General features: G+C 40.6%; 2 protein-coding genes across 3 annotated transcripts; one reads left to right on the forward strand and one right to left on the reverse strand.

Moving 5' to 3' along the window:
* Nucleotides 1–1,347: 1,347 nt before the first annotated feature.
* Nucleotides 1,348–3,683, forward strand: LOC146288721 (rhomboid domain-containing protein 2-like). Of its 2 annotated transcripts, none has more exons than XM_084698113.1 (4): nt 1,348–1,652; nt 1,868–2,272; nt 2,466–2,613; nt 2,879–3,683. In XM_084698113.1, exons 1-4 carry the CDS (start codon nt 1,466–1,468, stop codon nt 3,351–3,353), a joined length of 1,215 nt encoding a protein of 404 aa, XP_084554239.1. In that variant the 5' UTR covers nt 1,348–1,465; the 3' UTR covers nt 3,354–3,683. The 2 variants fall into 2 exon arrangements, with proteins under 2 accessions (XP_084554239.1, XP_084554240.1); XM_084698114.1 differs by having other exon boundaries at nt 2,072–2,272.
* Nucleotides 3,684–3,758: 75 nt separating this feature from the next.
* Nucleotides 3,759–15,288, reverse strand: LOC146288722 (NADPH--cytochrome P450 reductase-like). The gene is made up of 15 exons (XM_084698110.1): nt 14,126–15,288; nt 12,970–13,018; nt 12,524–12,652; nt 12,215–12,364; nt 11,350–11,474; nt 10,973–11,062; nt 10,315–10,413; nt 9,702–9,818; nt 9,235–9,353; nt 8,795–8,976; nt 8,292–8,441; nt 7,766–8,033; nt 7,467–7,612; nt 5,621–5,706; nt 3,759–5,434 (listed from the first exon to the last, which is right to left on the reverse strand). Exons 1-15 carry the CDS (start codon nt 14,173–14,175, stop codon nt 5,290–5,292), a joined length of 1,905 nt encoding a protein of 634 aa, XP_084554236.1. The 5' UTR covers nt 14,176–15,288; the 3' UTR covers nt 3,759–5,289.
* Nucleotides 15,289–16,033: the final 745 nt, after the last annotated feature.

The following is a 16,033-nucleotide window of genomic DNA, read 5'->3' on the forward strand; positions in this document are numbered from 1 at the left end:
TTTCCCACATTCAGGGTTTTGATACAGAAATGCATTTTTCATTTGCAATGGCAAGATTAGCTTAGCCTATAACAAAACATGTTAAATTATTTCGATTTGGCATTACCCACAACAGAGTTTGGGCTGTTTCACGAAGTCCAACTGGCTATCTGTCCCTGCCCCAGCATATATTATACAGTGCAATTGAAACAGAAATATCAAAAAAGGGTTGAGCTTGTTCTCTCGTGTATCAGGGAGTTGTTCTTCCTTACGCATCCCACCTGCTCGGGCTCTCTCTCAGCCCTAATTCAAGGTTGCTTCTGAAATGGAGAGATAACAACACAAAATACAGCCTGTTTCCCACACCCTGTGTGAGACACAATGTTTTAAGCCTGAGCACACTTCTAAGTTCATAAGACATACATTTAATAAGCACAATACATAATTTTAATACATGCATCCTTTATAAAGTCTTATGAGCATTGTTCCCGTTGATATATAGTGCACAGTGCCCGTGATGCATTTGGTGATTAAATTGCCACAAATATTAATAACTGGGATTATAGATAGTGCCATGCCCGTGATACAGCTAATGATTATAGTTCAAAAATTGTATTGTAATGTATTATAAATTCTTTATTGCCACACTGTGCATGATTGATGTAAACCAGAGTTATTGCCTTATGTTTTCCAGATTCTTGTCATTTATTGTACATGCCACCTTATATTTTCCGGTTTTCAGCTCAGCAACCTCGGTTTTGCATATTCTAAACTAGCCTTAAACCCAAATTTGACTGCTACATTCCCAGTGTTAGCAAACGCTAGCTAGTCTGTTAACATGAATATAAGCCACCAAGCACAAACGTCACACTTTAAATCCTACCTGTTGCCTTTAACCATCCACTTACTTACTACTACTGTTGCATCCCTTGACATGTCATCTCCTTTTCCCTCTTTCTTTTTCTATTTTTAGCCCCCGACAACTGTTTTGATTTGTCCATCATTTTCCATAGACGACAACTCAATACTCGTAACTGCTCGCTCAGCGCTCACGGCGCCCCCGCTCCCTCTAGATGTCAAAATTCTATTTTGAGATAGGGCGCCTACCCGAGCAGTTCTAAAATGTTTTATAACATTGAGGAAATGCAGAAACGCACAACAGCAGCTATAAATAGAAAATACAAAAAAAGATTTAATATTTTTAAATTTATTAATTTTACCATTGCTTTGGCGCCCCTCTATATTAGACATTCTCTGATCGGTTTAAAGAGCCGAAGTTACACGAACTCTCTCCATTCGGGTACGTCATTTCCTAATAAAGAGCCGAAGTTGCACGAACTCTCTTCATTCGAGTGCGTCATTTCCTGATTTTCGATCTGGTGGTGTCCCATGAACCGGGACCACCTTAATCCTCGATTAAGCCGCTAACTTGGGAAGTAGGCACAAAAAGTGGATTTAAAAACGCAATTAATGATTTAATTTAAAAATGATCTCCAGAATTGTTTTCAAAGATGTCATCCATAGGTTTAAGAATTTTACGCCACAGATCAGCCTCACTAGTGGGATTGTGACTGTGATCATCTTATCCTGCGCATTATTTATCGTCAACTCACATTTCAGTTTAGCAAAGGAAGTATTCAGTCTTGGGACTAGTGCTTTTGTCAATGGACATGGTAAGGCAGCTCCACTTATTATATATGGTAGTAAAACATAAATGTCTTCAGTCATACCATGGCAGTAGCCTATTAACACCCCAGTTGTGTCTTTAAACAAGTCAAACGTATGTCTCGTCGATTACATTTTGTGTGTGTGTATAACCTTTACTTTCTGAATCTGTACTTTACCCCTACCAGACATATGTTAACGATGCTACACCTTCCATTTACAGTACACAAGCTGCTTACATACTCCTTCCACCACAAGACCATGATTCAACTACTCCTCAGTGTAGGGGTTGTGGTGCTCCTAGGCAGTAACATTGAAAAGAGTTTGGGGACTGTCCACTTTATCTTCCTATTTTTACTACTCTCTACCATCACCGGGGTGTTGTACACTACACTACAACTCATTGTTTTGGATACCTCCTTTCAAGACCAGGTGGAAGGGTTGGTCCCTGTTTCTCTAGCTTTGCTCGGTGTGACTACAATGCAATCCCGTATGACCAAGGCCTTCCTATTTGGGGTCAGTGTGCCCACTTTGGCCCTACCATGGCTGTTTCTGATGATCATATCACTACTGGTCCCACACACCGTGTTCCTCTGTAACATTGTTGCCATTGCAACAGGGTGGATCTGTATCCTTACCCCATTTACTCAAGATCTTTGGAAATGTTACTTTGAATTGTTACTTTGAAGTGTAATGACTTGTATCCAAACTTTCCAGTAAGTAAATCAGTACTGTTTATGTCTGTCTTCTAGGACATATAAATAATACTTACTATCCAATACACATAAGCTTTACCTCCTTAACCTGCGGTTGTTAAACAGATGGCAAAGGCTGGTTCTCTATGTTGGACATGTCTGAAGCTAGGGCATCAATCCTTGACAAGAAGATGCCTTTCAGACTGCTGAGGAACATTGGCGTCCTGTACGTCCCAGCATCTGTGGAAGAGAAGAAGAAGGTTGTTCATCCTCGGTCAGTATTTCAGAAATGACCAAGGATTTTGGTTCAATTAGGCCTTTAAAGACTAAGAATGCATTTCTGAGACACCTATATTGCAAGGAAGAAATGGTCCCGCTTGATGTTATTCAGAGTACCAATGTGTAACATTGTACCCTGACAAACCCTCCTGAATAGGAGGACTATTTTGCTTATTGATCATAATACACTGTACAACTTCACAAAAGGCAATACAATCATCTTGCACACTAATTTTTTGTAACTTTATCATAAATTGCAGAATCACCCCAATCCCAGGGTCCTACCCAGTCCAAGCCTATGCTCCAGTTTCTACTCTCTCAAGCCTCCAGGCTACAGAGGCCAAACCAAAGATGTATGAAGGCTGGCCACACTCCTCCTACACTCAAGCTAGTCCTCCACACTCAGTCCCACATGGACACAGCCACGGATATGGCCTGGCATATAACTTTGGGTTTAATAACGGACACAGTCAAGAGCATAGCCACGGGCATAGTTGCAGTCATAACCATAGCCAAGCGCATGGACATAGTCACAAACATGTTTTTGACAGGAATAGTCACGGTGACAATGATTCCTGTTCTCAACATTCTCATGTTAGCCCAATGAATATGCACTCAGGTCAGCCTGTTGGTTATCTACCTCATCCAGATACCTTTTCACGTTTTCCAGAAAGTGATTTAGCACCAACATCTGTGATGATTGACCCAGTGGCACCTGTGGGCTTTTCAGGCTAGGTAGACTCAGGGCTAAAATGTAGGTGATTGATATTTCTTATTTTGATGCTGTATGTGTAGGTAATGAGTGTAGACAAAATGGGTTTTCAGGCTAAATGAGTGTTTGCACATTATTTGAAGGATATTGCAGCCCTTTAAGCATTATAGGTTTAAGGCTAGAAACCTCTCAAAGACTGCATTTGTAATTGTTCTTTGTTTGTACAACTATTCTCATATCATTATTTAGATTAAATATGCAAGAACTGTTTTCTGGTGTTTCCCAAACAGTGTGTGAAAGAGTGGTTTGCATAGCGCCGCTGGTGTAAAAAATAAATACAAAATAGAAGTAGATTCTATGTACTGCATTGGTGGCAATGGCCAATATACATGATAATATAAAAGACAAAAACGTAATATTGGATCCACAATATCTGTTTAAGATATATATATATATATATATATATTTTAATCGTGCTTTTCAAGTTGTTTATTTACAGACTACTACTTCTGCATGTAAAGCTGGATCAAGTTGTATAACACCGATTGATGTAACAAACGTAATCTGTTATCAGCAAATCAAAGATAAAACCACAATCTAAACAGGCACCAATTTCTTGTTAGACATTTGCAACTCTTGCCATTCTATGATGGTTTGCCAGTACGGTACATCTGTGTTTTTTTATGTTCCACTGATGATTGGTCTAGGAAATGAAAGACGAAAGAAATAAGATGTAACAACATTGGAGAAACTCAACTTGATTCCACGCACAACAAAAACCTCAAAATGTAATATATATATTCAACACGTCTTCAATGCAGCCAACCCTCAAGAATAATGATTAAATAAAAAATCCCAGAAGTAAAATACAATAATGACTGTTAATGTATAAAATTATGTTGCAAACGTACCTCAATTATCATGCAAAGCAGTGTCAATAGCACAAAGTGGATGACTGTGAGTCGGGCAAAATATTATGTTTATTATACTAGTAAAACAGTGGCATAATTAGACCTATGGATGATTCAAACAAATACATACTCCAACTGAAATGTGCATTAAAGTAATTTACAACATCCCAATATGCCAATTTAACACTGCACCAGAATTGTTCTGGTGTTATGTATGTACTGAAACCTTGTGGTGCAAAACAATGTATAGACTTGGTATTTCACATTTAAATGAGTCAACAGAATTGTATTTATAAACACAATGTATATAATTTAGCCAACTGCCGATCAACATTTGCCAGATATTTAATCTGAGTAATTGATTAATCTACTGTAACTGCACTATGTTAATTATACTTCTAGTTAACTGTGTAAAGTAGCTGTGCAAACATTAGCATGGGAAAATGGAAGATTCTGCTAAATGGCCACTTTTGTGGTATGAAAAAGTTAGTCTAAAGTATTTTTACATGTATTTTACTATCAAATTATACTATAACTATAAAATTGCTATATCAAACAAAAATCTAGTATTTTCACAACATGATTAGCATGTCTAAAGGCTATATTCAAAGTCCAAACCAATGTAGCCTGCGGAACCTTTCAGGATTACTTCAAACTGAAGATAATTCTATGTCCTAAAAGGAGACAGCACAGCGACTGCTTTGATACAGGGTAACTGTTCATAAGTGTAACTGGCAACACAGAAGTAACCTGTTTTAACCTGCTTTCCCAACATCACTTGAGCCATTTTTGTTATCAAAGTCAAATTTCAGGTTATCCAAAATGAACCCCAAGCTTCCGGATAACACCATATCCCATTCCAAAACCTTCTGGTTCCAATTTCACCATAGAAGGATACAGAGATATATTTTATGTAGTACCTATGTGAAAGTATCTGTAAACTCCCACTCCAAAGGCTTTAAATGTTATCCAGTTAATCCTCCACTATCTCACATAGGTCAGTGAAGTGGATTTTGAGTTCTAGTTATTGTAATTTGCTGGTTGTTTTTTAGCTCCATACATCCTGAGAGTAGCGACCCTTATTCATTAACTTCTTCATGTAGGCCACTGCCTGGGTATGCGTCAGGCCTCCTTCCTCCTGCACTATTTCGTGGAATGCGTTTTGGACATCTCGCGCCATGTTCTTCGCATCCCTGAGGAGCGAGACAAGAGGCACTGAGGAAACATTGTGTGGAAGTCCTGCATGTTGTTTTATTCTTGGATAAAAGACTAAAAATCGGATTACGATACTATAATTAAATATATGTCTTTCCTACCTGAAACTAAAATCAAGCTGAATTGTAGTAAATGAGCAATTTAGCTGCTCTATGGACTCTTACCCGCATATGTAGACATGAGCGTTGTCCGTGTTGATGAGCTTCCACATGTGTTCTTTTTTCTGCTTCAGGAGGTGCTGCACGTAAACCTGAGGAGGATTGACATGGTACACTATTAGCATATACAGTGCCTTGCGAAAATATTCGGCCCCCTTGAATTTTTCACCTTTTGCCACATTTCAGGCTTGAAACATAAAGATATAAAAATGTAATTTTGTATGAAAAATCAACAGAAGAAAATAAACGAAATGTATTGGATATTTCAAACTTTTTTAACAAATCAAAAACTGAAATATTTGGCGTGCAAAGGTATTCAGCCCCTTTACTTTCAGTGCAGCAAACACTCTCCAGAAGTTTAGTGAAGATCTCTGAATGATCTAATGTTGACCTAAATGACTAATGATGATGATAAATAGAATCCACCTCTGTGTAATCAAGTCTCCGTATAAATGCACCTGCTCTGTTATAGTCTCAGAGGTACATTTAAAGCGCAGAGAGCATCATGGAGAACAAGGAACACACCAGGCAGGTCTGAGATACTGTTGTGGTGAAGTTTAAAGCCGGATTTGGATACAAAAAGATTTCCCAAGCTTTAAACATCCCAAGGAGCACTGTGCAAGCGATAATATTGAAATTGAAGGAGTATCATACCACTGCAAATCTACGAAGACCCGGCCGTCCCTCTAAACTTTCAGCTCATACAAGGAGAAAACTGATCAGAGATGCAGCCAAGAGGCCCATGATCACTCTGGGTGAACTGCAGAGATCTACAGCTGAGGTCGGAGACTCTGTCCATAGGACAACAATCAGTCGTATACTGCACAAATCTGGCCTTTATGGAAGTGTCAAGAAGAAAGCCATTTCTTAAAGATATCCATAAAAAGTGTTGTTTAAAGTTTGCCACAAGCCACCTGGGAGACACCAAACATGTGGAAGAAGGTGCTCTGGTCAGATCGAACTTTTTGGCAACAATGCAAAACGTTATGTTTGGCGTTAAAGCAACACAGCTCATCACCCTGAACACACCATCCCCACTGTCAAACATGGTGGTGGCAGCATCATGGTTTGGGCCTGCTTTTTTTGCAGCAGGGACAGGGAAGATGGTTAAAATTGATGGGAAGATGGATGGAGCCAAATACAGGATCATTCTGGAAGATAGCCTGATGGAGTCTGCAAAAACCTGAGACTGGGACGGAGATTTGTCTTCCAACAAGACAATGATCCAAAACATGAAGCAAAATCTACAATGGAATGGTTCACAAATAAACATATCCAGGTGTTAGAATGGCCAAGTCAAAGTCCAGACCTGAATCCAATCGAGAATCTGTGGAAAAACTGAAAACTGCTGTTCACAAACGCTCTCCATCCAACCTCACTGAGCTTGTGCTATTTTGCAAGGAGGAATGGGCAAAAATGTCAGTCTCTCGATGTGCACAACTGATAGAGACATACCCCAAGCAGCTGTATTACAGCTGTAATAGGTGGCGCAGCAAAAGGCGCAGCAAAAGGAGGCGCTACAAAGTTAAGGGGGGCCGAATAATTTTGCACGCCCAATTTGTTAAAAAAGTTTGAAATATCCAATAAATTTCGTTCCACTTCATGAGTGTGTGCCACTTGTTGTTGATTTTTCACAAAAAAATAAATTTTTATATCTTTATGTTTGAAGCCTGAATTGTCACAAAAGGTCGAAAAGTTAAAGGGGGACGAATACTTTCGCAAGGCACTGTAGAAGCCAAATGCTAGATTGCATACACTAGCTGGCTAGCCTTTGGTAGCTCTTTTGTGATTAGCATGATTACAGCATTTTCAACAAAGTTTGTTGTGTTGTGACAGCAATGTCTCTGTATACCTTTTGCTCCTGGTCTCGTGAGAAGGCCACGTTTAGTTGAGTCAGCACACCTGCCTTTTCAAACTCTTCCAGCTGCTGCTGATACAGGAAGTCTTTGTTTCTATGGCGGCAGCCAAAGTAAAGTATTGTCTCGCCCACCTCCTTCCCTGATGGATAAATACAACATATTTTAGATTTGGTCCTTGAAGGCCCCTTTGCGGAGACTGAACTACATTGTGTACATTTTTTGAGGTTTTCATTGTTTTTTAGTTAAATCCCAAACCAAATTGTATTTGTTTTTCTATGGTAATTTAGGTCACCTTGCTCCTTGAGCCAGGCACGCTCCTGCAGAAAGCCCATGAAGGGTGCGATCCCTGTGCCCGGTCCGATCATCACAATAGGGTTGCTGGCCTTAAAGGGGAGCCGAAACTGGGACTTCCTCACATACATGGGCACCGTAGCTTTGTGGCCGTTGTCCATCACAGTTTTGTTTTTCAGCCAGTGGGTGGCCACGCCCTTGAATGTGCGTCCAGTGCTGGTGCAAAACTCCACCACCACGGCGCAGATGCTAATCGTTGTGGGGTACACCTGAAAAAAGGCTCACTTGTCATTATCATGACTGGTATGTTTGTTTACTACATTTACACAATTGCCACATCTGAACTGATGTATAGGTAGGCTACCCAAAAACGAGTGAAATTAAATAGCCTTTAGTAGATGTAATAGAAGTAGAGGTTTGAAGAATAATATGAAATTAAATTAATAGAGCAAAATAGTGAGTAGCTTTCATACATACATACCAATAAGACTGAATCATGTCCTACACAGGGGACAGGGAAGTCTGACCTTGCCGGAGGACGCGATGGAGTAGTAGCGAGCCTGAAGGCGAGGTAGCAGCTCACACAGGTGATCTATGGCCGGGCGGAGAGAGGGCATGTCCTCCAGCACCGTCAGAATATCCCTCTGGGCATCCAGCACCCAACTCTGGTATACACTCTGAGACACAGGTTCATCTCCTCATGAGGTTGAATTAATTTTGGGGGTTATCTAGTTACTTTAAAAAAAAGGCACTTATATGAGTGTGGATGTCATCTAATGTCAATAATGCATTTATGTTTACAGAGTAATTAAAAAAGGGAAAGCCAAATTCTTGTTACCACATTGCAGAAACTGAAATTATTCTAATGATTAATATACTATACTGATCTGAATTTGTCTAATTGTGCTGTCAGTTTACTGCGTGGTAATCTGAAGCATACAGACATTACCGATATGGAATTCTAGTTATGTTGTGGAGATATGGAAGTCCTTGCGACCGCAGGTGCATAGGAACCATGAGAAGTGCTCACCTTGCCTTCTGGCGAGGCGGAAGCCATCTTGCGCAGGGTTTCCTGCTCTTTGGGGTCGGAGGCGTACTGGGCCAGCTCAAATAGCACGTTGGTGCGGGGGGGGTTGGTGATGTCAAGGTAGTGGGTCAGGGCCGTGCGGTAGGAGGTGGGGCAGGGGAATGGGTGCTTTTTATTGGACTCCTCTGAATGGGGAAAAATACAGTCAAAGAGTAAGCACTGAATCCGATGTAGGCTACTTGTTTCTGTTGTTTACCCCTGTGTTATGTTAAAACTATTACTCACACTGTAATTTAATCATCTGCAAAAAACTGTGACTCAATTGCGTGTGCCACTGATAGGTACAGATAGGTACAGATAGGTATCAGATCCATGCAAACATGGATGCAAAACAGCCAAGAGCTTTCCATGAGACATGTAATAATCCATGATGTATGACTGACCGTCTAGGTTATTAAGAGAAATAACAGTATCCAGGTCAACGTCCAGGATCTGGCCTATCTTGTTCACCATGGAGGCGTCATTGACGGGGTAAACAGCCACATGGTCTCCTGAATCATATCTAGATGGAGGTTCAGATGAACAAATGGCTGTCTATCTTCTGTTATAAATATGTAAACATCACTTTTATATCTATTACATTGTGAGAGAGAAAGGACAGGTAGATTATTAACATTTACAGTATGAGGTAGGTGAAGGTTACATAACTTAGAGAAAAACAACATGCAGTGTGATTATCTTTTTTTAAATATATATATAAAAAATAAAATAAAAAACTTATCACAACTTTTATAAATATTTTCACGTTACCTAATATCAAATTGTGCTTTAATTGTAGACGTTACAGATGATGCCATCCAGCATCACACAGTTTATTTAATTTTTTATAATTCTTTAACCACCTCAGTACCTGATTTTGGAGCCTGAGATGTCCAGTTCCAAGTGCATGAGATGGCGCTCTCCTACAGTGTTGAGCTTGCGGTTGACGACCACTGTTGCTAAGTAGGGGTTCTTGGCATCAAAAGGCCTGCACACAAATGGAAAGCCATTCTTTCCTCAATGTCAGAGAGGTGAGAGTGAACAATGACAGAGAAATAAATGCTGTGCGTGTTGTTTTCTGGTGAGGTGTTAAACAAAGATTCAAAATGCGAAGTCATTAATGAGCCTATTTTTTTATTTTGATATTAATATCTAAAATATTTTGATATTATCAAAAAAGGAAATAGACCTAGAATAGGTTTCCAAATAGAAATAGAATAAATTATTTGGGTAACAGTCATGACAACAGGAAGCAAACTAAGGCTGACTGCTTTTGGATCTGTGAGGCCCAGTGAAACAGTGGGAATCAGGTCACTACCATGACAACAGTCATCTCTTTTGTGGCCCCCTGAACAACAACAATAATCAATTCCTTTTATTTCAATTTGAGCAATGATGCAGCTTTGTAGTCAGGTCTGCACATGTATAATGCACACATTTAGACTAATGGAAGATACACACACACTCTGTGCATGCCAACTCACGGTTTCTGAGTCTCAAAGCTCTTGAGGCGACCCATCTCTCCGGTGTACACCTTATTCATGTAGATGTTGGTCGGCACCACCAGCTCGTACTGACGAATACTGAGGAAACGTGAATTTGGAAGGTGGTTACTTCTGTTGGCCATTTCACCCTCCATTTTCACACCTGAGAAGTCTAATACCCCACAATCACACCAATAGCAAAGACCGGCCTGCTTTTCTTGCGGATTTCTCTCTCTGTGATGCGAATGTGATGATACATACACAGGAGAATTTCTTTTTGAAGCAAAGCCAAATCAAAGGCTTTGGAAGCACAGACGGAGGCATTCATGCTTTGGACCTTTGTGGTCACATAAATGGTTTGAATGGAAAATGTAGACCTGTGTTTGTGATAGCAAACAAATACTGGAATATTGTTTTACAACAAACTAAATATGTTTTAACTCCCAACTCATTACATGGTTTGATACACCAGACTTTTTACTAATGCATTTGGTCAATGTTCAGAATTGGCTAACCTATACTGGCTTTCACCTATATTAGTTTGCAATCTCCTCTACAGTACCGTAATCGCAAGGCGAGTCTTATTATTTAATTTCTAAATTAAACTGCAGCATTTGGCAACAGGTTTGACCTGATGAGAGCACATGTCAGCCATTACCTGGTGTCATCCCCTGTAGGCTCCACTCCAAAGTGCTCACACACTGCAGGCCAGAATCCCTCCTTCCACGACACAAAGTCTTCCTCAAGACTGAGAGGTAAAGTTGGAAAAGTATATTTTAAACACTTAACAGCAATACAATTGAAAAAATGATACATGGAAGTGCTTGTGATAGATACAATATTTCTCTTTTCAAAATACAAAGTAACAACTGACCACAAAGGTATGCAAATAGTTTCATGGTTTATAAGAATACTGCATTGTGTAATATACTTTTGCCTATTGATTAGATAGAACTTTAATGATCTCCAAAGGGAAATTCTGACTTGGCTTTATTGTTTGTAGCATGTTCTACTCTTGGTGAGATTGCTACTTACTTGGCATCATCGTCCCCGATACCCAGATCGAATATTCTATTGCCCCCCAACTCTGCCAGTCTCTTGTCTGTATATTTCCCCATGGCATTGAAGTGCTCATATGTTTTATTCCCCAAGCCAAACACCTGTGGTAGAAGAGTCAATATTGGTCTTAACAGTAAATCAATGGAATACTTGGGCAAATACATATTTATATAGATTAAAAGCTTGTTTTAGCCAATTTACTCAAGCATAAATCAGAACTGAAAAAAGTGTAGCAGACTCAAATTTCTGCAGAGGTCTCAACCTATCTGATTCTTACTTGTAACCTTTTGTGGCTTTTAACAAGCAATATTTTGGAAGACATAAAATAAACACATTTTCAAGACAAACCTTTGACCAATGAAGCAGTCCAAAAAACTCATTCTCACACAAAGAACTGAAGGAAGCTGTGATTCGCATTGTTCAGCAGTGATGTAAATGAGAAAACACTTGAAATGGAAAACTCACAATGTCTCAGGAAAAACCACAAACTACCAGTGCTATATCAAGCTCGCTAAGCCAAAGAAGCTTTGTTTGGCAGAGCCTCATGTTTCCACTTGGTGAATTTGAAGTGGTCAGTAAAAGGGGTGGGTAAAGTGTGTTTTACATTCCACCGAAAGGGTTTGATTTTGGAGTGGGGGAAAAGGACAACTATTTGGGGATGCGGAGTGAGTCCGTGTACGCAAATCCCTACAGCATTAAATCCCGTGACATCTCTTACTACACTCTCTTTAGGCCGGAATAAGACACTGTCCTTATGGAATCAAAGCCTACAAGTCATACATCTGTCTGTGATACTGTGACTGAAAATTAATTGTAAAAGTCTGATGGTGAAAACACGAACCGCAAAGTTGATGCCACTCAGGTCCTCGTTGGTCTCTTGCATCCAGTCATAGAAATCCTGAGCATTGTCTGTGGGGTCTCCTTCCCCGTAGGTGGCCATGCAGAACACCGCCAGCGAGTTTTCCATCTCCGCCAGACGGGGCAGCTCCGACTGGAAAGTGAGAACCAACAAGCCAAGACTTTTTTCTCAGAAACTTCTGACTGGGAGAAAAAAAGTCTACATTGCTACAACAGGAAACATTTATATTGACTTTGAGTGTTGGACAAATCCAATCCCAAAGACCCGGCATCAGCTAGACAAGACTAATACCATGTCGTATTCTTCAGGGTCGGCAGACATGCCCCTCATGCCGTAGCGCTGGGCGTCTTTGGCCAGTCTGCCGCAGAACTCCTCAGCTGTGCCCGTCTGAGAGCCGTAGAACACCACTATGTTTCTGTTCTGGAGAGAGAGATCCAAATGGACAAGACATGGGTTATTAGCAAGTTGATTACACAGCTTTAAGTTGGTAGGACTTTATTGTGTGGGGGGGTACCTCATTAAACTATTCATGCTCAAATGACTTTCAAGTGGTACAATGCACTGCCCTGAGACCCATAGCCACCTATTCAAGTTATGAATTTTTCGTTCACTCCGATGGTTAATCAAAATGATAAATAACAATGACATGATATCACAGCAAATTGTATACTTTAGTTCATAGATAGATTCATCATAGAGATAGATTCATCATAGATTTGAGGAAAACCACCACCAACCGTCTTTTTCATCTTTTCAATGAAGCTGGTTTCTCGCTGTGGTGTGACTCTGCATAAACAAACAGCAGGCAGATATTAACATTAAACCCATCAAGGTAACTGACACATTTTAATCCAATGTAGCAGTTAAAAGACAGTGCTGCAGACCAAAAAAAACGTAATCCTTGAGATATCTTGGCACCAGGGAATCAATTGTTTAAACTCATAGAAAATCTGATGAGTTAGACACAACCAACTGCAAGAAAAAAACATCTTCATTAACTCATTCCAGAATTTGACCCCGGTAGCTGTTATAGGTCTACATGTCATCTAATGTTTGCCTCCATAAAAGCAGTCTTTCAAAAAAGTTGAGCAGAGAATGTTCTTTGCTCCACCACTCTCGTCCTATTTGAGCCCAGGGGACAGATTTTTTGTGGCACCCACACCCCTTTACCCGTGTTGAAATCCTTGAACATCATTGAACGTCATGGAAACAAAGCATAGAAACAACCCAACGTTACTCACTGTTGGTAAAACTTCAGAATCACAACTGCTGTGGAATAGAAACTGTTGAAACAATTGCGTTGAATTCTGCTCTCTTTATGATGCATACAGTCTGAAGTTTAGTTCCAAAAACTAAGGATTTAGCAAATACAACTCAAATATAACTTGTGTGTTTTAACAAGCTGCTAACTCCTTGACAGAGCCACGCAACAAATTCTGAGTGCAAGCTAAGACAACTAAAACATGTCTTTATCAACATCTGTAATCCCCAAACTGCTCCTGATTGTACCCTTCAAAGAAAAATTGAACATAATTTCTTTCAAAAATCTATTTTTGATAGTTGGTGGTAGTACCAAAATTATTATCCAATTCATGATGTCATAGTATTAGTAGTAGTAGGATTTGAAACAATGAATTTCCAAAATAGCTTCAGATAATTTTTCTAGTGTTCAGCCTCATAATTCAACTTGTATTAACTCTCTCTGGATTAGAGCGTCTGCTAAATGATTAAATGTATTAACATTGTGCACAATGCACTATTCTAACCATTTTAAAACACAAATCTACAGACATGACATTTCAGGCTACAGCATCCATTTCACAAGAGAGCTTCAACATGTTAGACAGTGGATGAAATTGGATTAGCGTGTCTCACACACACACAAAGACTGACCTGGCTGCAGCTGCCTGTCTCTCTTTGGGCAGTGAGAACACACATCCCATGACTGGAGGCAGTGTTCTCCAGTGTGACAAACACTTGTTTAATCCACAGTGAGAAGCAGTCCGATAACGTGCCCTGCGAAACCCCTGTGTTGAGTGGGGGGGCTTGGAGTTAACTGTGCCTTGGCCTCTCCCAGTCCGTTTTGCCAATGCTTCCCTCTGAATTTCATCCCCTCACGAACTAACATCCCTATATCTTGCGCACACACACGCTACTGGAGTGCTTTGTCTTTCTCTTCACGGTGGAATCAGAACACGCAGGCAGCCATGGCTACTCTGTTCTGCAGCCTCTTGCTAGCTTGATGGGAGACTCCAGTCTCTTGTTCTCCTCGATGTGGACGCGGCGTTGCTGCAGCCCCTCGCCTCACCCACTGTCACGCTGCTGACATCTGGCTCAAGGCAGGGCGAGCACCCTGAACGTGAAGGATGGCTGGACAGACATCTCCCTCAAATCTCACACTAGCAAGTCGCCAGCTGTTCATGTACATGAAACAGCCCTGTCATGCCCCCCCTGCACAGACAGACATACTCAACTGGGCTCACACAACCAGCATCTATATCTCCTCCTCTTTTCCTCTGCAATCAGTAGGGATTAAAAGACCCAAGTCACCCTGGCAACCATTAATGCCGGAAATATGTCCTGTTGTTGTTGTGTCCCCTTTTCTTACAGAGCGACGAGGATACGAGCTTGCATGAGGCATGTCTCAAAAAGCCCCAAGCCGAGAGAGCGTGTCACTATGGTTACCTAATCTGTCATAAAAGGTCGCCGTTAGTGACACGGCCCGCTCCATTCACGCCTCTTCAAAAGCTAATTAGAGATGGTTCGCCACAGAGTGAAGGCTCGAACGGAAAGAAAGGCTGGACTTTGGCCCCCAACTTTCCACCTCGCAGCAATTTCAAAAAGGGAAAAGAGCATCCATTTTAGACCTTGACAGTGGGCCAGCAAGTACCCGCGTAGATAAAGAAAATCACTTCCACCAATACAAAAACACTTCCACCAATACAAAAACAATTAAAATAAATAATACACATAAAGACCACAAACACTACAGTAAAAATATGAGCCAGCCAGCCAGCCAGACTGCATGACAAGCAAACTCCAAGGTAGCTCTCCTTTTCCTGCTCTACCCGAAACAAACCCCTTCCTGGAATGTTCAGGGCTTCACTTGTGGGCCGTTCCTCCATCCTGCATATTTCCTTCAATGGGGTTTGCTGAGGGGGGGGGGGGGGGGTCCAGTAATTAGGCTTCCACTTGTGGGCTACTTTTGGATTCAGTGTAACACTGCTCCCATCGACACAGAGGTATACAAATGGAAAGAAGGAAGGAAAGAAAAGTTCAAGAGGGACTCTTCACTGGTTAAACATTTCCAGTAATCAGAATCTCCTTCATGTCAATTGTTCTGGGGGGAAGGGGTAAAACTTTGGCCTTCCCTTGAGAGGGAGAATTGATCCAAACACACAGAAAGATGCCCACAAATGAACAACTGGTACTGATTAAGTTAAATGCCATATCTTGCCTTTCTATGTAGAGAGAATGAGATGTTTTAGGCATTTTAACAGTGTTCAGTAGTTTTATTTTAAGAATCTTTCAACATAGAAATTGTAATATTTTGTAGGTTGAGTTTTAGGCCGATAATACAGATTGAGGTTGAGGCTTTTTCAATGTGGGCATGATCCTGTTGAAGAAATCATGTAAGTCTGCTTGTTCCTTGTGTTTATCTTTCAGTAAGGTTTTCCTATTGATAAAAGCTACATTTGTACAGCTCATTTAGCTAATCTAACAAACACATGGACAAATCAGAAAAATGCTACTGCTGCTCCAGACCTCCATGAAGGCCGTAGGATTTTTTGCCACACAACT

This window comes from Hypomesus nipponensis, chromosome 5 (genome assembly GCF_054491055.1).
Source record: "Hypomesus nipponensis isolate SF chromosome 5, ASM5449105v1, whole genome shotgun sequence".
NCBI classification, from domain to species: Eukaryota; Metazoa; Chordata; class Actinopteri; order Osmeriformes; family Osmeridae; genus Hypomesus; species Hypomesus nipponensis.